The 25,362-nt window shown below is 43.9% G+C and overlaps 1 protein-coding gene across 5 annotated transcripts in view; it reads left to right on the top strand.

Annotated features, from left to right (window-relative positions):
- The window catches only part of RAD51B (RAD51 paralog B), a 780,046-nt gene extending 758,111 nt beyond the window's left edge, over nt 1-21,935 (top strand). For 4 of the 5 annotated variants that reach the window (XM_081829424.1, XM_081829423.1, XM_081829425.1 and 1 more), the window contains exons 10-11: nt 5,552-5,630; nt 15,076-21,935. In XM_081829424.1, coding sequence (XP_081685550.1) covers nt 5,552-5,630; nt 15,076-15,092 — 96 coding nt within the window. In that variant the 3' untranslated portion in view covers nt 15,093-21,935. Of the gene's footprint in view, nt 1-5,551; nt 5,631-15,075 lie in introns of those variants that run through there. The other variant, XR_014148103.1, reaches the window with a different exon arrangement.
- Nucleotides 21,936-25,362: the final 3,427 nt, after the last annotated feature.

The following is a 25,362-nucleotide window of genomic DNA, read 5'->3' as shown; positions in this document are numbered from 1 at the left end:
CCCATCGAGAATTCAGAACATATACCTAAGAAGTAAACTGAGGTAGAAATAGCAATCCTTTAGAAAATGCAAATTCACACAGTGCAAATTGAATCTGCTTGGCCCAACAATAAATGTTTACTGATGAATGGATTGAATGAATGAATGAGTGCTCAGGAAGGAGGAATTCATGGTAGAATGTCAATGTGAGAAAAGCCCAAAGGCCTAAAGGCTTCCCTGTATTGTCTGTGTTCTGCCACCAGAATGTCAGCTCCATGAAAGCAAGGACCGTGTAAGTCTCACCCCCTGCTATATCCCCTGCGTCTAGAACAGTGCCTAGCACAAAGGAAAGTGCCCAGTAAATATTTGTGGGTTGAATAAGTACATGGATAGATGGGTGGGTGGCACGAGTAGTGGAAATTATGTCCAGATAGTAGTGGGATTTGGGACCCAGCACACCTATACCTTAAGTATTCCTCCAAAGACTTTTAAAATATTGATGACCACTTTCCTTGCAAGAATAGGTGAAGAAAGGAGAAAATATATTCATTAGAGTATAAAGCTGAACTAGTCTGATATGAAGGAAATATTCAAGAAAAAACAACCTGGCTATTTGCAGGGGGGATAACAGCTCACAATGTGACACACCTGCCTTGTGGGGCCTTGGGCTTTCTGAGCCACTGTGTCTGCGCTCATTCTTGCCCAACTACGTATTTCTGTGAACCCTCAGAGGATTCTAAAACCAACTTCACACATTGCACACAGGGTTGAGTATGATAAAAATTTTTCACTAGGGCCCTGGAGTTTTATTAAGCAGTCAGACCCTCCCTGTAGGTCATTATTGAAGAAGGTGGAATGATACTTGACAACAGCACAAGTCAGACAATGATTAGAACATCCCAAATTTATGGGATGACTGAACATCGAAAACAGAACAGCCCGAATCATCTACTAGGGAAGGTTGTTTGCTTTAGAAAAGGATAATTTGTAGTTTGAAAGGCAGAAAGGCACAAGGGCATGGGGTATTCAATCAAGTGTTCAAAAGGGAAGATTCTGTATGTGTCACAAAGATACATGGCAAACATCACCTTTTCTCTGAAATGTGTTGGTCTAGAAAATGAATTTACACTTCCCCTCTCTACTATGTAACACTACAGAATCTTCATGTCAGAAAACTCATATAAAAAAAAAGAAAGAAAACCCATATTAAAAGCCATATGCACCTTCACCCCAGACCTCTTAACATCATGTTTGCGTTGAAGTGTTTGTGGTCATGGGTTGCTTTGCGTGTTTAACCACTTGATGGTTCTCCTCCAGTTGTTCTCTTATTTGTCGGTTTCCCCTTTGGAATTTAGGCTGCGATCCAAACATGCTGCACCCAGTATGGTTTGCTGAATGAGAAGAAAAGGACCATCACTTCTCTTGTTCCAGATACTACGTCTGCACTGAAACAACCTGAGACCACACTAGATTTTTGTGAACCACATCCCACAACCAACTCACACTGAACTGTAGTTAACTAGCACTCCTAATCCATCTTCTGAATGTTTAATCTCATGTCCCCCATTCTGTAACCAGTAGTTGGTCCTCTGTCCTCAAGGACAAGGCCTTACACATGTTTCAATAAAATTTCATTCTAAAATATTTGTAGGATTTGTCCCAACCTTCTAACTAAACTGAGATTTGTTTTGATATTATGATGATCTAATCCAATATAAAACTTTTTTTTAGATTTAATTTATTTATTTGAGAGAGAGAGCTCGTGCTAGCATGAGCAGGGGAGTGGATGGTGGGGAGAGGCAGAGGGAGAAGCCAACTCCCTGCTGAGCAGGCACCCCAACACGGGGCTCTATCCCAGACCCTGGGATCAGGACCAGAGCTGAAGGCAGACGTTTAACTGACTGGGCCACCCAACACCTCTAAATTTTTTGTCTTCTGTTACCATATTCAGCATCCCATTAATGTGTTTAATGACATGATCCACAAGTCTAAATGTCACCTTTTTTAGTAAGGTCTTCTCTTAGTACTCTGTTTAAAATTGACCCTTTTCTCTGATCTTTCTCTGCCTTTTTTCCCTCCACAGCATGCATAATCATCTAATATACCATATATTCTACCTATTTGTTTTGTTTATTATCTTTTTCTTCCTTTAGAATATAAGCTCCGTTAGGGTGGCAATTTTTGTTAGTTCTGTTCTCTGATGGATCCCATATTTGTTGTATGGGTACGGTTGATTCATTGTCTTTATCCAGGTCAGTAAGAATGTTGAACATTGACAGGACCAAGGCTAGAATCCAGTACATTCTACTAGAGGTTGCTATTGATCTTCTTGTCACTTCCAGATCTACTTAATGGTATTAGCATCCAGCCCAACATGTCTTCCCTTTATCCAGAAGGATATTGAATATTTGTTACATTTTTTGCTGAAAATCAGATATTTCATGTTGGTGGTAGCTCTCTCATCTATTAATCTGGCAATTCTTACCAAAAAAAGGAAGTGGGATTCATCTGACATAACTGATCACTTCCTCTTTCTAACTGCATACAAACCATCCTTTTGATAACCCATTTTAAACCCTACACAGGAAGAACAGGACATTAATCAATGACCTGCCCAAACCCAGTGATTCCCTGGAAGGGAGGTCCTTCCAGGTGTGAAGTCCCTCCAAGTGAGGCCCTCCTGGCTTTATTCACAGTGAGCATTGTGCTTGCTGGGAGTGGAAGCATTCAAATGATGGAGGCAGCTCCACTGAGCTAGAGGCTTAGGCTTAGATCCCATTTGTTGTATTACACTGGAATATCACATCCTTTGTTTTCCTGAGTCTCAGATTTTGCAGTCTATCAAGTAAAAATGGTAATATAATTTTTAAAAATATAGTGTGATACTTTATTGATTATCATTTATTTATATCCTTTTGGTTTCACGTCCAGTTGCTTCATGCAGACAATAAAGATCTGAGGTTTGGGATATGTTTAGTTTATTTCTATTGCTCTTTGATCTAAAGGATTTATATTTCTTTTCTCCATTTCCTTTTTTCCCATTCTTTCTGACACAGCTGTGGTTGAGGCCCTTGTCATCTCATCCCTGAATTATCACAGTAGCATTCTAATGGGCTCCAGGACTCCTGTCTCTTGCTTCTTCATCTTAGATTCTTCAGTCAGGCTAATTTCCTGGAAGCCAGCTGCTCAAAATGTGGTCTGTGGAGTACAGCATCAGCATCTCCTCAGAGCTTGCTAGAAATGCAGATTCTCCGGCCCCACTCAAAATCTACTGAATGAGAAACTGCATGTCAACAAGATCTGTAGGTGATTCATACTCACATTGAAGTTTGGGAAGCACTATCCTCTCTTCTGTTATGCCATTCTCCTACCAAGGGGCATCCATAAACTTCACATTGAACCATCCCTAAACTATCTCTGTCAGAAAGGTTCCATCTAATTTTCAGGGGAGATGTTTTTGACATGAAGATGCAAATGCCCACCTGTACCATCTACTCATTGGTTCTGAGAATGATGAGCAAGTTTATCTAGATAACTTTGGAGCAGTAGTAAAAATTATTGAGAGTTAACTTGAGTTGAATCCTTCCAGTAAAAGTAAAGTATTTTTGTTTTTGATGAGTGAAAATCAAGGGAAGCACTTGGGAAGAATATGTGATGAGTTGTTTGGAAATGTTTTTGTGAGTTTGACCCCGTGACAGGAATTTTATATATTTAATTTAATCCTCACAATAATCCCATTTAGGTGGATGTTGTTATCCCCATTTTACCATGTGAGGAAATGGAGAATCCAAAAGGTTAGGTTGTGCAGAGCCACAGTATTGGTTAGAATTCAGGCTATATACACCATAGTAACAAAAACAGTGGGAACTCAGTGGTTCAGGAAAGTGGCTCTATCTTGAGATGGGCAGATGACCCCAGGTGGGAAGCGCGGATGCTTTATGAGGTTACCCCACTTCCTTCTCCCGTGTTGCTTCATCATCTCCCAGGATGTCCACCTCCATGGGGTTGAAGCTGGTCCCTGCCCTTGGGAAGAGGGAAAGGGAAAGCGGAGAGCACATAATTATTTAATGAAAACGTAAGTTTTCAAAATATTGGAAGTGCTACCTGTCACTTGTACTCACAGTCTGTCAGTCAAAGCTTGGTCACATGGCCACACCCAGTTGCAAAAGAGGCAAAGAAATGTTGAAACCTGGGGAGTTATTAACTAAAAAGAAGAAGGGAGATTGGCTATGAGGGGAAAATTGCAGGCCTTGCCATAGGCACCAAGCTGATTAGTGGAAGAGCCGAGATTCAAACTCTATGACTACAACCTGTGATCTTTCACCACATTATACCGCCATTTCTCATAGCTGACAGTCAGTAAATGTTTGTTGAACGGAGATAAATTGAGATATTACACATAAGCCTTCTGGTTATTTGAAAGTACTTCTTCCTTCTCTCTTGCCGCCCTGATTACCTAAGTGGCTCTGTGCTAAACTGTTACTATCTTTGACAATGTTACTTTTTAAAGCAGGAAACTGATTTTCATCTTCCTTCAAGAGACTTGTTATAATAAAATAATTCACCAGTCCTTAGAGCTACTATGGAACCATATGAAGTATGGTAATCGTTGTTAATGGTAATCATTTTTTTAATGATCAAATAACTGTCCCTTTTAAAGGAGGTATTTTGTTAGGAGAATGCCACTGCTCAAAATAGTTTTGATATTGTGTGTTGGCTGGTATATCAGTCAGCTCTTGCTCCAATGATGCTTTAGGACAACCACACCCAAATCTCAGAGGTGTGCAGTAATAAGCATTTAACCAATGGGTACATGGGTCTCCTGGGGGTCAGCTCTTTAGACTGGGGCTGGCTGGCCAGCGCTGCTCCAGGTGTCTCTCATCCTCCTTCTGAGAGAGCAGGTTAGCGTGGACATGTTTTTCTCTGGCATTTAGCGGAAACATATGAGCAAGTGAAGATATGAGAGGCTTCTCGAAGCCTTGGCAGAGAACCTATTAGGAAAGCAAGTTATATGGCCAAAACCATGGTCCAGGACCATGGGAAACACCTACACCTTAAGTAAGAGGAAATGTAGTCACATGGCAAACGGTATGAATAGCCTTGGTGAAGAGTTGGGGCCAAGAAAGCAAATTATCATGGCTTTGCTTTTACTGAGTTATTTTGAATATTTATAATGAGGGTAAATCTTTATCTTTTGAGGGTAGCTTTGAATTTCTTTTTAGCAAAATAGCTAAATTTCTGAGTAAGTTTAGAGAATCAGTTTAGGTTTATCTTTGGGCAGAAAGGTAGCTGTTTAAGCATGTGACATAAAATAATGAAACATTTCTAGAAGAACCGGCCCAGGAATATGGCATTCAGTGGCAGAATAGTTGGGATAAATGTATAGCTTTCCAAAATGACCAGCTGATTGAAGGAATAACACTCATTTGGTTCTAAAATAATTTTTTAAAATAAACTTTATAGTTTGTAGTCACATGTCCCCACTTTGTCTCAAAATGGGAAGGGGAATGAATAGAGGGTCATCTCTGATATGCCCTTTGACCAGCCCTGGCAAAATATGCTTTGTGTGCAGATTCTCATCGCCAAGTCCCCTCTGGCTCCCTTCACCTCATTTGCCTACACCATCAAGAAGGAAGGCCTGGTTCTTCAAGGTAAGATCCTCGGATTAAACCATTTCTTTAAGCTGACTATGCTCAGTGCTGCCTCTGGCTGGTGCGCTCCTGGTAGAAGCTACTTCGGGACAGAATCAAAGGCCAAGATGAATTTGCCAATGATATTTATCCTAATGAGATAAAAGAGATTGGCAGTTGTGGCAAGAACTTAACAGAAGGTGGAGGTAGGGCTGGGGGAGAACTGCTAAATTTCCTAACAGAGTGCAACAAAGGCTGAGGGTTAAAGCACAGATCTAGGAACTGCCAACCCCCAGGCCTCTTCGCAGATCCTATGGAGTGAGGAAGTGGGCAGTAGGCCTCTGACACCAGTGTGGAGGACCTGACAAACCATCTGGTCTGGCCGCCTGTGGGGCACTTTGTCATGGCTCCGTGAGCATTACTTCCTCGGCCTCTTTCTGGTTACTCCATGTCCGGTCCCTTTACCCAAGTCCCAACTGGGGACCACGCCTTGCTGACCGGCTCTGGTGACAGGGGCCTGGGACTCAGAAGGAGTGGAGTTCTGACTCACCGTTGAGTGCCCCCACGCCACAACCTGGAACTCACTGATCTACAGGCCTGGTTCCCAATGCTGGATCTTCTGGTGATTGCAAAAAATAATGAACATGAGAGGTAAATTCGAACACCACTGAACTTAGCTCAGAGAGCCAGATGTCCGAAGCTGCTTTGTAGGTTGAGAACGGTCCCCACAGAGGTGCTCAGATGCACATCTGTCCCCCACTGTCAGGCAGGAGGCCCTCCCCACAGAATGCACGGGTGAACATCTGGTCTGAAGCCGAGGGGAGCATATTGGCGTTGCTGTCAATGGGAGGAATATCTGCCCTTTAGGATTTTGTAAGTTGAGTGCTTTTCCCAGGTTTATGAAACAGGGAGAGCCCTTACGATGTTCCCATGGAGACACACTGCATTGCAGAGATCTAGCAGGAATTCTGTGGGGCAGGCCGGAGGGTTCATGCTTTGGACCGAGGAACAGGCTGCAGCCTTCCCTTTCCTTCCCCTTCTAAAACGCCCGCTTCTTAATGGACCCGGAAAGCAGCTTGTTTGTTTGGTGCAGCTGAGCCCCACAGCAGGGACTCAGGTCCAGGGAAATTTGGGGTAAGAACTACTGACCTTTGGCTCTTAGCCTTTGACTTATGCTATCCAAGTTCCTTGGTAAATATTTTTTTTACAATTGCAAATATTGTTTTCTGACAAAGAAGCAGAGATTTTAAGACCAGATTAAGCAAAGCAAACAGCAGGCCCCTTTGTTACATACTCTCTAAGGGTGTATAACTAATAAGCAATCAGAAAGCTGAACTTTTATTTACCCAGGACACCGTGTGGCTTTTGGCTCTTCATTTTTAGAGGCTTTCTTAAAAGATTAGAAATCAACTAAGTAGCAAATTTAGATGAAGATTTTAAGAAATTCTATGGAAGACTACAAGGCAATTTCAGGAAGCAAAGAGGCAGTTCTGCCCAGATGGCTTGTATTGAGAGCCTTGATACAGTGCCTCTCTCTTGATCCCTGGGCCTTTTGGTAAATAGCATTTCTAAGCCTGACCTAATCTTTTAGGATACTTTTAGGATAATATTTGTGGGAACAAGATTCACAGAGTTGCCTCTCTGGCACTCATTGCTACGATCGTGATTTGGACAGGAAATAGGAATTGTGGACAGAGAGTAGAGGCTAGAAATGAAATGAATTGGTAGAGGTTAAATATCTGCAAAGACTATTAGAAAAAGCCAGAAAACAAAGGAGAAGGTGGATTACTAAAGGAGGATGACCTACAGCTGTGTGTCCAGGAAAGAGAAAAATTCAGGAAAGTGTCCGATGATGCAGGAACCCCGACCAGTAAATAAAAATGTCTGGGAGGCCACAGTGCCTCACCTGGTTGCTTTTGAAGCTTTTTCTCGACCCCACTCCCCCAGCTACACCTCCCTCTGTAAGGTTTTCTGGGGCAGCAGAACCCTTCTGCCCCTAGCAGGAACGCCACTGAATACAAACCTCTGGGCACTCCCTCCCCAATAGCTGTGTGCTCCCAAGACTTTGGGAAAACAAAAAGGAGCTCTGAACCTGAGAAAGATGACGATCCCTCCTTTAGTGGAGAGACCCCGTGGATTTCTGTTCCAGCTCTGGTGTGATCTTGAGAAAAATCTCTTGTCACCCTAGTTTTGTCAGCTTGAAAATGACAATGTTGACCTTGATTCAGCGCTTTGCAAACTGTGTTGCAACCCACTGGTGGGTCATGAAATGAAATTAATGAGTCACAACCAGAATTTTTAAAAATCAAATAGAGGAGAATTGAAAATATCAGATTACATCACACGTATTGCACTGTTTCATGAAATATTTCTTGTGTGACAGTGTGTGTTCATTATGAATTTGTGTATATACAGTGCAAAATGTTTTTCTTACTTGGACTGTAGTCATTGGCCTGGGTGACCTCTAAAGGCCTTAACCCTTCAGCTTATCTGATTCTCCTAGGAGAGGGCGTACTTTTCATCACTTAGCTCAGCAGAGTTGTACCTTGAGATCTCCACACACCAGAATATAAAAGCTTATTTTTCCCCCCCCACTCTTACCAGATGACTGAGCTAAACAAAACAAAACAAAACAAAACCCACCTACACAATTCCCCAGGTTTAAGGCAAAGAAACCTTTGATTCCTGGGTGATAACCTTGGAAAGATACCAACAGCCAAGGCCAAGAAGCTTTCCTTATGTGAGGGGTTGCTCTGGCATGATAGCCCCAAGTTGGCATGGAGGTTGGTGGGTACCTAGTACTGAGGAATTGGGTGGGGGGGAATGTAATCCATGTCTGAGGGGCAGAGAGACAGAGAGGGGAAGGGCTGGAAGAGGGAGGGCAGCTACCGACTACAAAAGAAACTGCCAGCCCAGCCCCTTGGGACTGGACATTTGGGATTTGTAATGGAGCCAGCCTGGAGTGGTAAGAAGAAACAATTCCTATAGGCTACCCTTTTTTCAGGGGGTTAGTGAATGTGGGAATGATCCCTCAGTGCCTTTTATCCCCTTAGCAAGTCCAAGACTCCTACCAGCCTGCTCACCAGGAGGTTTTATAATACCTGAAGTGCTCCTGTGTGCATAAGCAGAGGGTGGAAATAAAAGATGAGGCCAAAATTCGATTTCCCAGCTCCACAGGCCATTCCCCTCAAGAGTTCTCAAGGATTAGGATGCTAAGAAGAGCCAGCAACTGGGGGCCTTATACCCTTCCTGCCCCTTTGTTCCCTGGGCTGGGAGGAACAATACGTCCGTAGGCCGGAGAGACTGAGGGGCCTGGTTAGAGATTTCTCAGGCTGCTTTTTGAAATACTTGAAGGAGCCAGTCCGTGCTATTGTTGTCGTAAAATAGAAAGCGGAACTATTTTCCTTTTGCAAAAAGAAAAAAAAAGAGAGAGAGAGAAAAAGGGAGAGAGAGAGAGAGAAAGAAAAAAAGAAAGAAAGAAAAGAAAAGAAAAGAAAAAAAGTAAAAAGAAAACCCACCCTCCCAGCATTTTCAGGAAGCCTCCTGCTCAGGCCATTCCCATGGTCATGCTCTGCTGTTTGTGTTTTCTTTGTCTATCCTGCACTTGTCGAGATCGTGGCCTCATGGTTGGGCTCAACACCCTGGAAATACTTGGCCCCAAAGGAGTGGAAGCTCACAGCCATCAGCTTCCTGATGGTTCAGGCTCTGAGACGGGCCAGGTCCCAGCAGAGGGAGAGACAGACCTTTTGTGCAACTGAGGTGGGAAAGGTGGAGGGTGTGGGGGTGGCTCCCATGAATCCTCTTCTCCTGCGCCCACTGGGTAGAAAAGCTGAGAGTTTTGGCCGGTTCAGAGTGAGGCTAAGGGGCGCGGGAACCTAGGGGAGAGGAAAAAGCAGGGGCTGGCTTTGGGAATCGGCCTTAATTATGGGCCCACAAAAACCACAGGGCCGCAGAAGGGAAGGGAGCATTTACAGGGAACTCCAACTTGACCCGTGTTCTGCTCTGGTCGTGTTCTTTGTTTCCCCAACAAGCCCCAAATGTTGTGCCCTGCAGAACACAGCTGGGACCTCTGGACCTCTGGGTCAGGCCAGAAATAAAGATTAAGATTCTGTAATTGAAAACAGCCAGGCCGTGTTGCTGATGCTGCAGGAGGCCCCGGGAAACCCCCAGGCCAGGCTCTCCCAGAGCCAGCCTGGCCTCCGTCCTGGACTCATGGCCGTGGAGGCCTGTCGACTTGGTAAGGAAGCGGGGCTGGCCAGGGAGGGTGAAGAGGCCAAGTCAGCAGGGCCTCCTCCTTATTCACTCTTCCTTTGCCCTACTCTCTCCATTTCCTCGGAATCCAGGGAGCATTTAAAAAACAAAAGCCAGGTTGTTAAGGACATAAGATAATGGCTTAGTTTCTTGGTAGGACAGAATTGTGGTTTTTATGTTGTTTTTAAAAAATTAAAATTAGGTAGGACAGGTTGAATTTGGATTCTGGTGCTGTTCTTTGTTAGTTTAAGCCTGAATGAGCAGCATAAACCTTGGGATAGGGCTGGGGAACCTCAGGGGGAGCCCAGGGCACCCTGAGATGGGTCCAGAGAAGACTCTGCAAATGAAGCTAGTTTCCTGTTTTTCCAGCCACCTAATATAGGGACTCAGAAGAAACCAGAAAACAAGGAAACAATGATTTTTCTTAAGAGCTGGAAAGCTATGCACCTCATCTTTCTTGTAAAATCAAGAATGGTTGTTTGATCGCCTTTTGAAGCTTATTGGGAGAGGCATTAATCTCCTCTATTTGTTCCCTTGTCACAGAGTTGGGTTAGATTCTCCCATCCCATTTTCTTAGTCACTGAGCCAAATGGATGATTTATTGAAAAATTCTTTTCCCCCAAATACTACCATCTAAGTTCATCAGATTTCAGTTGGAATTAGTAACCCATATAAATGTTTTCTGCCTGGTAGACTCAATGTGACCCAGAAGATTCTCAATTCATTTCCATCCAGGTATGGAGGTCTCCTTCATAAATACAACCCACACACCTGGCATAGCCTGGCATTCTTGTGGGAGCCTGGGCAAAGAGCCCTGGGATTCAGTGGAGCAGAGAGAGTGAACTCCTCTCCCAGAGGTCACAGACAAGAGGGCAGAGCAGGTCTGTCACGTTGTCTCTTGGCTGCCAGGTGCCCCTGCAGCCTCAGAAAGCTGGGGCAGGCCAAGGCCTTGACCTCTGTGGCTCCTGCCTACCTGTCAGGGAGGAGTTTTCTGGGGAAAATGAGGAAGGATGCCCCTCTGCCAGTTCTCTCCTCTTTTTTGACATTTATTTCACATTCCCTGCCTCCATGACATCTCCTCACACCAACCTTCTGCTTTGTTTACTTCTTTTACTCTGGCTATCAGCTTCAAAGAGAGATTTTGTTTTCAGTGTGAAAAAAAAAAATTTAAATACAGAACAGGACAGAAAATAATAAAACCCATGACTTGAACACCCAGAATTAGCAAATGTTCAAATTTTGTCACATTTGCTTCAGGTCTTTTTTTATTATAGGTATAAAACTTGACAAAATAAAAAACTCCTTTGTACCTGTCCCAGTCCTTCCTTCCCTGCCTCGCACTCCTCCACAGAAGTAAAAATTCTCCAGGGTTTTGTATACATCCTTCTCGTCATGCTGAAGAACTTTTCTACATGTGAATCCACACATAATATTATGATTTGTTTTGAGTGCTTTCCAAGTTTGCATAAATGGTTTATTATACACATCATTCCACAACTCGCTTTTGTCACTTCACGTTGTGTTTTTACAATTTATCCACATTGATACGCATAGTGTATCATAGTGAACATTCTTTCACTTTAATGAGGTATCCATATTCATTGTATGAATATACCATATTATCCATTCCCCTGTTGATGGAAACTTCAGTCATTTGTTAACTTAGTGAATTCTGTTGCACGTGCTACTTGGTATGCTGGTATGAGAGTTTCTGTAGGTATATAGAAAAAGTGGAATGACTACTCAGAGGGTATGCACATTTTAATCTTTACTATATATTCCCAAGTTGCTTTCCAAGGACGTTTACCAATTTAAACTTCCTCTGGAGGTAGTGGACCAATTTCTACACAGCTGTGTGTAATTATAAGTTTGTTGTCATGTTTCCATGGGCAGTCTTCTTTGTATTCTTTATAGATGCCTCTTTTATCTCTGCCATTGGGGTATAATCTTTCCATAGTCTCTAGAGGGATCTTCTGCACAACACATGTGCTTTATGCATATACTAAGATGATTAGTTGACAAAAATTACTTTAATTCCTCCCAAAGTTAGCTATATACACTTCCAAGAATGAGAGATTTTAGTTTTGTCCATCACCCTTATTTTCAGGTCAGCAGACTGAGTTCCAGAAAGGCAAAGTGGTGTTCACTGCCCAAAATTATGTTTGTAGACCTTTTTAGGTACTCAGGGCTCCTAAGATTTTATTAAATCAGAAATGGGTATGGATCCTCTCATCCTCCATCACGGAAGCCCCTCTGGTAACTTATTTCTCAGGCTTCATGAGCCTCTGTTGGGATATACCAGTTCTGTCCTGAATCTTGAATCTTGAAATCCTAAGCTAGGATGGATCAGTCACACTAATGTAATCAATCCCTCAAGAAAGTTCTTGAGGTGGGTTGTAAGTTTGGCTGGGTGGAATCACAATCTAAATTAACAGTGGCACACAAAGTAGAGGTTTCCTGCTTTCTCACATAGCACTGCAGAGGAATACAGTCCAGAGCTAGTATAGCAGCTCATCCCATGTGTTTGTCCAAGGACCCAGGCTCTTAGCTTGTTGCCCCATCACACCTAGGATGTTGCCCTTGTTGTCATGGTCCACAATGGCTCAGCATCATGACCTCCATCCAGAATTTGTAGCAGAATTTGTATGGGGTAGAGAATGATGGTGGGAGGAAAGGGCATCCTCCTTCTTTTAAGATATTAACCAGAAGTTACACACACTATTTCTACTTTAATCATATTGGCCAATTTGTAGATGTATGGGAAGAAGGACTGGAAAATGCAGTTGTTTATCCGGGTGTCCATGTTCCCAGCTAAGTTTTGGGAGTTTTACCATGGGAGAGAAGGAGAGATGAATATTCAGTGACACATCCCTTTCAGAGGAGCACAGTTGCAGAGATTAGACCCCAGGGTGCAGTAGTACAGACCCTAGGGTTGGGCTCTTAGCATGTTGAAATGCAACATAAGTATTGTATTGTAAATATTGTATGTTAAAAATGCTATCAGTACCCTTTTTGGTAGAGTCTAGAGCAGAGAAGTAGGGTATCACAATCAGTAATGCCATCAAGGATCAGCACCAAAAATCTTGGTCCCCCACCATAACAGAATCTCTGTCAAGCCGAAACTTTAGTATGTGTTCTGCTATTATACACTATGCAAGAAAGATACTTGAACAAGAGCTACTTGTGCTTATAGCACAAAGCAGGTATGACTTTTGGTCCAAAGTCATAGACTAAACACATTTTTCCCCCAAAATGTTTTTTCCTGTGTCCACATTTTTTTAAACATGGAACAAATTGTCAGTTGGAATAAGGTTATAGAAAAAAACTTTATTCCAAGGCCTGGACTATAGTTAGACTGGATCCACACTCTTTGAGAACCTGGAAGCCATTTGGCTATCTTTGCAGAGCTAACAATTTGCATTTGTGAAAATGCCCAGGTAATAATACTAAAAGATGTTAAATCAATTCAGGTTGTTGATTTTCTTTGAAAACTTCTTCCAAGAGGACTTGGTGTTCTTTCTGGAATATGACTTAAGCTCCATTTCAGTGACTTCAGTTCAGCAGGTATTTGTTGAGGTATCAACAGTTTGTAAACCATGGTGTTCAGAGGATATAAGCCTGGAAAAAAAAAATGGTCCCTCTCTTTTAGTAGCTCAAAATCTAGTTAGCTCAAAAACAAAATAAGTTTGATCAAAGGCAAACTGTGACACCTATTATTGAGGTTCAAATAATGTGATATGGATAAAGGAAATAGAATCATTTCAAATGGATGACTGAGGAAGGTTCCTGAGAGTGTGCATGGGGGAGAGGGGCTTGAATTGGACGTCAGCCCCTGATTGTCTCTTGATAGAGGCCAGTTTCTTTCCCTGTTTGAGGATAGATTTGGGAACCCTGGGGAATACTGATTAGTGCCATGTGACTAATGTTGAATCATGCTGACTAATGTGTTCTAATGGATTGATTCAATAATAAAGGGAATATTGAGAGTCAAGAGTTCAGATCCTGTATTTCACCATGTGATGAAATGTAAATCCCTTAGCCTTAGTACTTCATTTTTTGGTCAATTAAAATGTGCTCATGATGAGGATCTAACAAGTCACCTTGACTAGAAAGTGTTTTCCAAACCTCAGGGATAACAGAAATGCTTAACAACAACTCCCAGGACAGGCTTGTGCAACCATGGGTTATTCAGCGTACATAGAGAATCGGAACATCCATCACATGCTGCTCCCCAGCCATGCGAAACTTCTGCTTCCTCACACATGCCGCAAGAGCTGACAAACAGTACTCTGCCCTCACAAAAACTGACAAATAGAGGAGCTTTTGAAAAATCTTCCTATCTACCTACTGGGGCGGCTGTGTTTTTCTCCAACAAATGTTGCCACAGAACTAAGAGATTGCATTGCACACACAGCTTTTTCTCTCTTTTGACATCTCCCCAGCTAGACTGCTTGAGAACCTGGCCTTCCGTGTCCAGATGTTTACTGAATTCTGAAGGCCCCCCAAAGGGCCCAAGTTCTTTTGTTGCCCTCCAAATCACTTCCCACAGAGACTGACCGATGTCCTGAAGGAGCCCTTCAATAGGGAGGATAAATGGAGGCAGATGAAGACATGACCCCCTGAGGCTCACCCACGTCCACGCTAACAAAGGGTCTGAGGCACAACCTTGTAAGGAGCATTTTGGTCAGCAGCGTCCCTTCAAGAGGCCACGTCTCCCCCACAGGGCTGCTTTCAATGGCTACCATCACAGTGGAAGTACTGGGCATTTGTTAAGGGCTGAGGTTTGCTAGGTGCAGCACAAAACATCTAAATCATGGTCCCCTGTCTTTGTGAGGGCTTCCTGGCTACAGATGGCAGCTGGCTTTCTCAGGGGAAACGTGGAGCTAGTGGAGGAAGCCAAAGAGGGGCTCCCACCTCTCTGGATGACCTCTTCCCACCCAGCCCAGAAAGGGCTTTTGTCTGTAGCTATCAGTGGTCAAGCTGGGGCTGCGGGACCTTACCCCACACCTATGCTGTATTTCTGGGTGTCTCTGGTTTGTGAGGCTGCCGGCTCCCTAGGTAATAGAAAGGTATGTATGTGTGCAAGGGGACTACAGCTGGAAGGAAAGTTTTATTTAGACTGTTAGTGAGAAGTTAGTACATTTCATGATGACACTTTTTTCTTCAAACTTATTTTCTCTCCCTCTTTTTTTTTTTTTTTTTTTCTCTCCTTTAGGCCAACAGAAGCCATAGGGACACTATGACCATTGTCTAGAGCTGCTGGGGGCACGATTTGTGAAATGAAACAGGATGGTGCTGCTTGGAAGAAGGAAACGGAAGCCAACATAATGGGGATTAATTAGTTGATTGATGTTGAGATGGTAACAGATTTGCCCCCACACCATTGAGCCAGCCATCTCAGACCTAGCAGGGAAGGTGAGGATGAAGAAGCCTTTGTTCAGGTCTGTAGATGCGTGGGGCTGCAGGCTTTGCCGCCATGGGATGTCAACAGCCATAATAATAATAATTTGCACTTATATAGCACCTTTCAACCAGGCACCTCAAAGCAGTTTAGCCACGTTAATTAATTAAAGCCCACAATCCCCCTGGGGAGAGGAGGAGGATGACTAACAGGATTTGTAATTACAGGAGGGAACATTTCCGAATAAAGTATTGTCCACCATATAAAAAGAGTGGGTGTAAAGGAATTGGGGTCTCCACAGAGTAACTGATTTCAGAAATTAAATCATGGAAAGATGGGGAGGCTGGGGGCGGGCATGGGTGTGGGGGTCTGCTCCTGTGTCAGAGGGAGGTCGATGGGCTCAGAATTCACTGGCAGGTTCGGATCCAGCTGAGAAGCGGAACATGTATGGTATTAGTGGCATTTGGAAGGTCCTTAGTAGCACGGCTATTGTGGTGTAAATTCAAGTTTCACTAGTATATTGTGTATAGCCCTGCAGAACAAAGAGTGAGATTCATGCAGTATTTAATAAAGGATGAAATGATTTCTTTAGATTTAAAGCCCAAAGCTGGGCCAATTAGCAAATAAACCAATTGGTGACCCATAGGGTAATTTAGTTGTTTCCAGCAGAACACCCAGCCTACACCCTCCTACTGCCATGAAGTTTCCAACCAAAGCCTTAAGACTGGGTTCAGAGCAAGGCCTGGGGGCTTCAGCTCCTTCAAAGACAGGCATCAAATCTTCCCGGCCTTTGGCATGGGGACCTGCTCCCCGTCCAGAGGTTTTTAAATGCTTTGGAGGCTACAGCAGGTCTTATCCTATCTCATGTTTCCTGTGCCCGGCAGTGCCCAGCAGAACGCTGCGCACAAAGTAGGTACGGATCAGTGAAGAGTGAGTGAATGCCTAAGTCTTTGAACAACTCAGTATTTGTTGAGCACATACCAAATGCTGTGGTGCAGCTCACAAAAACAGGATATATGCGTCCCATCCTCGAGAACTGTACTGTGAGGAATGGAAAAGACTCATATACTACTAACTATAATATAAAACAGAATAAAATAAAATGATATGATAGATGTGCATCCAAGCCACATGCTGCAAGGACAAAGCAGGAACATTTTATCCAGCTGGAGTGAATCAGGGAAGGTATTCCTGGAGAGCAAACAACATGCTGGGCATTGGAAGGCAGGAAGGGTTTTGGTAGACCTGGAAGAGGTCGGGGAGGCAGACTTTCCAGACTGTGGTCATTTGTCTCCCTCAGAGTGAGATGCATTTTGGGAACTTGTGGTCTCCAATAGAACATTTGTGAAAACCAAGCTGAGTTTTTGTGGCTGAATAAATGTATATTTCCTATGAGTTCTTACTACATGAATTGACTAATTTCAAACATCTCAAGGGACTATTTGAGAAGTTGAGAAAGATGTTTTATTCTCTGTATCTCTTAATTTGGTCTCTCTCCACTTTCACTGCCCACCAAGAGAGAAAAGCTAAACAGTTCACACACTAAAACAGGGCAATCGGCAGTGTCTGAGAAAGGTACAAGGAAGACATCTCCCAATCCCAAATGGCAAGGATTAGACGTCTTCCTCGTTGAGCCTATTTTTTTGACCCCAGGAAACCTTAAGACGGTGCTCTACACCCGGTGACTGGCAAATCAATCCCGGCATTCTCCCGCTCCAAGTTCCAACAGGGCTTTTCACCACACACCACGCTGCCAGGACAGGACCTACGTGCTGTTTTTGCATCTTGCCAGTATTTATTAAGTGTTGCTGTATGTCTGAGACACACTACATATGTGTGAGCTTACCTAATCCTAACAGTCTCACAGTAGGACTTCGCAGTATTCCTCCTGCGTGAATGAGCAACAAGGCAGAAGTCCAGTCTCTTGCTAGAAAGTGATGGAAGGTGGATTTGAACCCACTCAGTCTTGCTTCTTCCTCTCTCACCCCTCACCCATGTCGTATTTCTGTTCACATCTGTTACAACTTCTCCTCGTCATCGTCAATTCACTGAAGTACTCAGCACAATACCATGCACATAATAGGACCACCATGAATGTTTTCCAAAGAATCACCAGCAGCAATACTAGTGGTTTGATCTTGCACTGGGAGGAGTGGCTGCAGAAAGCCTGAGCAGCGGTGCTGAGAGTTTGGTAGAGACTCCATCACTACCTCCTTCTCTTTCCACCATGATTAAAGATTAGGAGACGGGCTCCGGAAAGTTGCCCCAGGAAATGTTCACAAGAAAGAAGACACAGGTGGTATTCATGAGCTGAGAAGCTGCCAAACTTGTACCTCCCGTGAGAGGCTAGGGAGGTATCTTGTATTGACCTTGGATGCAACTCACTGATTTTTTTTTTCCTATGTGTGTGTGTACATATACATTTATATATCAGAGTCCAACTTTGCTTCCATAACTGTGCTAACCTCCGAGCAGCAGTCCTAGTGAGGATTCCGAAGTGGCCCCTATCAGCCCACAGAGTAAACATTTCTGGAACCCAGAAGTGCTGAATTCTATGCATTGGGTCTTGTATGTTGTGAGCAAGGTTACTGCTCAGGGACAGGACTTAAAAGATTATCTGGCAAAATCAGGAGTGCCAAATGAGAACTCTGGAGCTGAGGAATGAGGATGAGGTAAGGGGGAAGCGGGGAATGAAAGCAAGAGGAAGTACAAAAATATCAGATTCTGACCTTGAAAGTGTGGTTCCCTTAGAGCCATTTGGGAGTGTCATTTTTTTCTGAGCTTTGGTTTCAGTATTGTCGCCATCGCTTTTTGTCCTATGGCTGTGAAAGGACCTTCTTTATTCTACTGCAGAATTCAACAGAGACCTCTTTTGCTCAAATGGAAGGAGGGAGCCCATCGCAATCCTTAAAAGAGTATCTTAAGCGTGAGAGAGAGCCCACTGCCTACCTCTCTGAATTTCAGTGAGCACAGTGTTCAGATGGAGCACAAGTTCTCCAGAACTCCAAAAGATCTGGGAAGAGAGTCGACCAGTCAGCAGTGGGCATAAGTCAGGGCTGGCTTGGTTTTGCTACCTAAACAAATAACCCCCAAAATCTTAATGACTTAAAGTCTGCCTGTCTGAGAGACTCTCCCGGGATGTTGTCCTCCATGTGATGACTCAGGACTCCATTTTAGTGTCCACAGGCACTTCCACAGTTCCACAGGAGGGGAAGAGAGAGAAGCGCCATGCACTGGCAATTAAATGCTTCCCCCCAGAATTGACACACATCACTTCTGCTCTCATGGCCAAGCAGTCATGCATCCACACCCAGCTCCAAGGAGGTGGGAAACACAAACCTCCCTGAATTTGGAAGGAAAGGAGAACTAGATATTAGTGAACACTTGTAATGTCTGCCACATAATGCTGTAGCCAGTGAGCTGGCACTTATCTCCTTCTTTCATACTCATGCCTTGCACATAACTTTCCCTTGGATCACCCAGTGTATATTGAAGACTTACCGGCTAGTATTGGGGAAAGAAGACCAAATACTTTTATAGCCCATTTTAGTCTACAGGCAACCATTTTGAAAGAGAGGAGTAGCCACGGAAAACCAGTTAACTCTGGATACTTTTCCCTTGGAGCTATCAGACACTAATAACTCTAGGAAAGGATAAGGGGTTAAAGGGAGCCATGGCCTGATTTCAACAATACATTATGAATAATACTAATTTTGAGTTGCCCATAACTATCATGCTTTGTATGAAAGGGCTTCTGGAAACGTGCCCTTTCTCCTCCATTCCTCCCCTTATTACCAGACATGATTCAAATTCCCTCTAAGCCCTGTGACTTTTCCAGAAAGCAGCTCTCCCAGCAGAGAGAGAGAGAAAGAAAGAGAGAGAGAGGAGGGGGAAAAAAAAACTTTCCCTTATTATTCTTCCAATAATGAATTCCTGCTCTGAGTGGGCTGTTTCCATGTGTTTTCAGTCAAGTGCTGATGGCAGCCTTGCCGGGGGACATTTCCAACAGGCTGTGGACATAATAGATGAGGTCTCATATTGACAAGAGCTGCTCTCAGTTTTCCTTCCAGTTTAGCCCTCCTAAGCCCTGAAATTGGAGATGAGAAATGATTCACGAGATCCCACTGGTGAACCAACATGGCTGCCACACCTCTTTGCTCCTTTTAACTAGGTAAGAAGTCATGGTTTTAAAGCTTCCCTCTAAGAGATTTGTAGACCTGGATCTTAGTAACTTAAAAAGGACTTAGCTTTCTCAGACCAGCCCACTTTTTGTAGATGCCAAGACTTCCTTTCTTCAGGATTCAAACATTGTCTTAGCCTACCCTGACATCATAAGAACAAAGAGAGAACTTAGGACACACTATTTCCTGCCTAAAACCTGATCTCAAGTACACAAGATGCTTCCAAGTAAGCAATGGCAGTAGCCGGGTTTGCTAAGGGAACCAGCCTACTCATTCTCCCCAAAGCAAATGTCTTCAGATAATTCCTTGTCAGCTTACCTACACGGAACTGGTACAAATTATTAGTTATAGTTGGGCTCTCTTCATTGAGAAGAGTCTTAGTTACTTCGGGTAAAAAGGAACAGGTATTTTTAAGGATGTAAGTGGCCTGGAATTGGAAAGCCTTTAGGAGCAGAGGCAGCCCTGGGGATTTATTACCTCAGAGTCTCTGAGTCTCTGCTTCCCTCTGCATTTCTGCCTGAGGTACTCATGTCGCAGCAGACATGTCCTATAGACTGCAGTTTCTGCTTACTCAAAACTTCAGCTTGCATGTGGCTCATCCTCAGCTCTTGAGCTCCTCCTTATATACCTCAGCCTTTCAACTTCAGTTCCCATTGGCTTTTTTCCGTGGTATTCTTAGTTAAAATTCCTAAGAGACAATCTCATTGGCTCAGGCCCGTCTTATTGTTCTGTCTCAGATAACATCATTGGTCACTAGCCAGCCAGTCAGCTGTGGGCTGAGGGATGAGCTGCAAGCATGGGGCAAAGTAGCTTCCTTTAGAGGGTCTGTGAGGGAATGAGGAGGGGATGGGCCCTGGTGGGCTCTTTGAACCCTTAATGGGATTGCTGCAAAGATACTCATTCTCTCTTGCTTCTTCCTCCCCCCATCTCATCACCGTAGGTCTGATCTCCAGCCACAGCCCGGGCTCCCATTCCCACCATGGGACCCAAGTACCTTTCCTCTTTCTCCTAATCTTTGGAGCAGTTTTCCTTTCCCCAAAATCAAACATCAGCAGAAGCATAAGAAACTTCCATCAAGGGACCCAGAGGGAGCAGAGCAGGAAGATAGTCTGGCTCTGCTAATCCCCCAGAGCTTTTTCTGACCCTTGCAAGGATCCCTAGTTCCCATCTCAGACCCTTGCATTTCCCCAGGCCCCCACCCTCAGGCCTCATGGGGCCCTGGTCCCAGAGTCTTGAATATCAAGTCCAAAGCAATTTACTTTCAAAATATGGTTTAAAACACAAGTGAAGGAGTCTGTGTAGATAAGGTCTTTGCCAATCGTGTTCTCCCAGTATGCCCAAAGCTCTTCATTGGCAGTTTTCACAAATCTCCCTGGTATTTTTAGAGGACTGGTCGTGTGTGGTGTTGCCCTGTTTCACCTGAGTCAGAGAAATTATGCTTTGTCTGAATTCACACTTCAAGGAGAGGACTGGGGGAGAATTGAATTATGATACTGGGCTTTGCCCTTTACTCATTAGAGACCATTGCCTTTATACCTCATCAGCTGGTTAAAAGGCCAACCCCAAACACCTACATTCAAATGTCAGCATCTCTGTATTCTTTTCAGTCGACGTGAGGCTAGACGTGAATCAGAGGCAAGTCTAAACAACCCTGGATTTCCCTGCCCTTTCCTGAGCTCTGGGTATGTCAGTGTTGATTAAATCATTCATCAAACCTTGTTCAAACTTTTATCTACTGACTAAAATTGCAGTTTCCCTAGGAGCCTATGATGGTGGGGAAGGTAGTTCTGATGGCGTTTCTAAACCTGCTGCTGTGGGATTCTAGAGCCAGTTCTTCTGGATGAGTTCCAGATCTCTGCCCATTCCATTTAAGATCTGAGGTTGAAATCTATTGCCGTTGTCTGTCCCCTGGGATCTGAAAACCCATCTGGGGTTTGTCTCTCTCTCCAACACCACTGTCCAACTCCACAGGCATTACCACTCTAACAGCTTGAAAGCTGATGCAGAGATGGAGCAGAAGCCAGTTTGGCTTTCTCCCAGTCTTCTAGGCCCTTCTGGGGTTAATCAGCAACCACCTATCTTTATGTTAATAGTATAAGCCTCTCTAACCAGAACACCTGGAGGAAACCCATAGGAAGCCTTAGGATGAAGCCAATTTTACAGTGATTATTCTGACCATCACTGTTTAAGCTGGACTCAGACTGTCCAGGAAAAAAACGGGCTTGCTAAAACCAGCCAACTAGCTGGACGAACCTGTGGCTTTCAATGTTCCTTAAGCCACTTTAGGTTTTACTAATATTTTCCATGTCCACATCTCAGCTTCAGAGTCTCCTTATGCTGTGCACTCAGGCAGCATCTCCCTATTTCAGGTACACGGGGCTTAGTGAAATGTCCTGAGTGCATCTCACTGATGCAATTCTTTGGTGGCATCTTCCCACACTCTCCCCACCCTCCCAGCCCATCCCAATGGTTGTGTTTACACCACTGGGGAAATAGCAGACTTTCTTAACTGGGATTGCTGATGACTTCTCTTAGTAACTAGCCCAAATGGCTTTGGGTGTCAGGTGATTAGTCTGTGCAGGGGCAAAGGGCTGAGGGCTGAGGAGGTGGAAGGGTAGGTGGGGGACACATGAAAAACAGTTTCCTGCTGTATTCGTCTGCTAAGGCTGTCATCGCAGAATAGCTTAAAGAACAGAAATTTATTTTCTCACAGTTCTGGAGACTGGAAGTCTAAGATCAAGGTGTCAGTTTGGTTTCTCCCAAGGCCTCTCTCCTTGATTTGCAGACGGGCCCCTTCTCACTGTGTCCTCACATGGTCCTTTATATGTGTGCACTCCGAGTGTCTCTTCCTCTTCTTATGACACCAGTCTTCTTGGATTAGGATCCTGTTCTTACGACCTCATTTAACCCTAATTGCCTCCCTTTAAAGGCCTGCCTCTAAGCACAGTCATATTGGGGGTTAAGACTTCAACATATGAATTTGGTGGTGGTAGCGGAGCGGTGGCGGGGCGGGGGGGAGGGGCCACAGTTCAGTCCATAACAGCTGCCATAAATTTTCCTCAACAGATAATCTCCCATCCTCTGCTGCTGCCCATCTGAGTGGGAGAAGAGTAGATACTGGTCAAGAAATGGCAGATGGGACTCTGTACAGTCAGTTTGAGAATGGCTAAGCTAGGTAGGGAGTGTGGCTGAGATAGGCAGAGCGGAAAGATGGACGTTTGGATACATGAAGAGATGGTTGGATGGATAGACAGATGGATGAATATATGACTTAGGTAGTGCGTCGATGCCACCAGGGCTGACGTTACATTCTACTTCTTTGGGGGTATAAATTTTTACAGTGCAGGGGTTGCAGTCTCAAATGCTCACATTAGGTAACAGAGCTGCAAAAAGAGGCCAGGTGCAATAATAGGGAGTAGTAGGGAATGTGACAAACTGGCAAGAGTGTGCCCTGCCTACAGGGCCATGTATACTCAGTTCCAGCCAGTTACTACTTTGTGGGATGCTAGCCTAATGTTGCCAATATGTCTGATTTTTCAAGAGAACAAGAAATCTTGATTTTCTGATGAAATCTTTCTTTAGATAAATTTTTAAATTACGGCAATTAATTCAAAAATTGTAAAATACTGGATGGGCCAAATCAGCACATTTACAGTCTGAGTGAACCCTGGAGGCTGCCAGATTTCCACTCTTGGACTACTTACTGGGAAGACATCTGAACTGTCATCACATGAGGAGGTAGGTGTTTAAGAGCTCCAGCTCATGAGTACGCTGCCTGGGTTCATATTCCAGCCCACTACTTACTGGCTTTGCAATCTTGAACAAGTTATGCATGTAACTCAGAGTTGTTGTAATGATAAAATTAGTTAATACATGTAGGTGCCTACAACAATACCTGCTGCCTAGTAAGAAAGCAGTAACAGAGCCAGCATTATTAGGTAGGGTCACCAGATCTTTTGGTTTCCTCATCTGGAAAATGGGGACAACATGTGCCTTACCTATCCCCCAAAGGAAAAGAAGAATAGGTATGAAAGGGCTTACAAATGTGAGCACATTGCTAAGAAGTACACCATGCACTTCTTTTGTTAACTGTACCTATAAGTGAGGTTCAGCCTTGCCCAATGCTGGGCTGGGAATCCCTATGAAGAAGAGAATAGCGTTAACTAGAACCAGTCCTTTTCTCTTCCAAGGGTTATTTGGCTGTTTTGCTATTTGTAGCATTTGGTGAGTTTTTCTTTTATTATTATAAAAAGTTGAAACATACAGAAAAGTAGAGAAAATAGCATACTGAACACCCAAGTACCCTTATCTAGATTTAATAATTGTTACCATTGGCCATATTCGTTTCATCCTGGTGAGTGTTCCTTTCAGGGGTGGAATGCAGCAGTACGGAAATGGGAATGGACTGAGGCATCATGGTACTGAATGGGAGAGATGGGGGAGCGAGTGGGCTTTACCTACCTCAAGGATACCTTATTCTTGCAAGAAAGCAAGACCCCGTCAGATGTAGATGGTTCCCTTTTGGATGGGACCCTGAAAAGGGACTTTTGTGCAGGATCCTTTGCTATAGATCATACATTGTTACCACCTTAAAGTGATATAAACTGGGACACGAATTCTTTTATTATTTATAAGGCTTTCACTTATTGTTATTTCTAAGGTTTTAATTTTCTGCAAACAAGAAAACAAGAACGTGTTCTTGTATTGCTCACGAAATTGAAAATTAAAAATTTTTAGAGACTTTCCATGTGGAAATGTCTCTGTCTTAAAGAATTCAGGAGTTGAAACTGTGGTAGATCTGAGTGAAGCCCAGTAAAATCTCAGTGATAAAAAGAAATGTTGATCGCTAAAAATGAAAGGTTTTAGGAGCAGAAACACTCAGATTCAAAGAAAGTATATGCCAATTATAGAGGGTCCTTTCTGTTAAAGCATTTAAAAGAGTCTCTAAGACATATTGCCCCATTTCTCAGCATTAGCTTTTACTGCATTTGAATGCAAAGGCTTCCCCCTGTGGAAAGGATGTCTTACAAATGTGAAAGCAACTAAACTTTGCTTTAAAATTCTATTATTCAGACCCTTCATTAATTTAAGCTGACATTCCTTCTCAATCGGGGCCAATCATCAAAGCTTTATTGTATTGAGAACCTTGAATTCAGCAACAAAGAGTGTGGGTTTGGAAGGACACGCAGGGAGGGGGAGGGCGGAGAGCTCCCAAGGCCCAAAGAAGGGAGGGGAGGGGAGGAAGGCAGCAGGAGGGAGGGTGACCGGGAAAGACTGGAGTCCTGAGAGGCAGAGGGAGGGCAGAGGAGTTAGCAAAGCTGTGATGCACTGGGGGCGGGGTGGGGGGATGTAGACAGTGGACAGAAGGGGAGGGGAGCTTGGAGAGTCTATACTGGAAAGCTGCCCCTTGAGCTTCTGCTCAACAACCTGCGACTTTGCCCTCACAAAGTTTTCTCCAGAGTAAGGGTAAAAAAAGGGAAACAGGGAATAGAGGAAGAGAAAGCCTTCATTTTCTTCCTTTATCCATGTGCCTCTTGAATCTTCTGCCATGGTACCCTGGCCAGCAACAGGGTGCCGGCAGGAAGTCCGCCCCACCCCGCAGGCCTGGGGTCACGGTCGTGTCTGGCCCAGACCTCCAACAGGGCTTTCTCTTCCTTTCTGGCATGATTTACTGTGGGATACATGATGTGCAATGTACTAGGTGGAATGTATTGGGTTCATTGTTAAGGCATAAGGCAGGGAAGGAGCTTTTGAAATGTGCAGACATCACAAACTTTTCTTGAGCATCTGATTTATAACTAGAGTAAAATAAGATTTGTAAAGGTGAACTTTAAAGCCTAAGGGACAGCTGAGTTTTTTAATGTGTGACTAATAAATAAAATACTAATTTTGAAAAACCATGTAAACCCTGGTGGTCTTT

This window comes from Leptonychotes weddellii, chromosome 9 (genome assembly GCF_054177405.1).
Source record: "Leptonychotes weddellii isolate Sample4059 chromosome 9, ASM5417740v2, whole genome shotgun sequence".
Taxonomy (NCBI): domain Eukaryota; kingdom Metazoa; phylum Chordata; class Mammalia; order Carnivora; family Phocidae; genus Leptonychotes; species Leptonychotes weddellii.
This window is presented reverse-complemented; position numbering and strand designations above follow the sequence as displayed.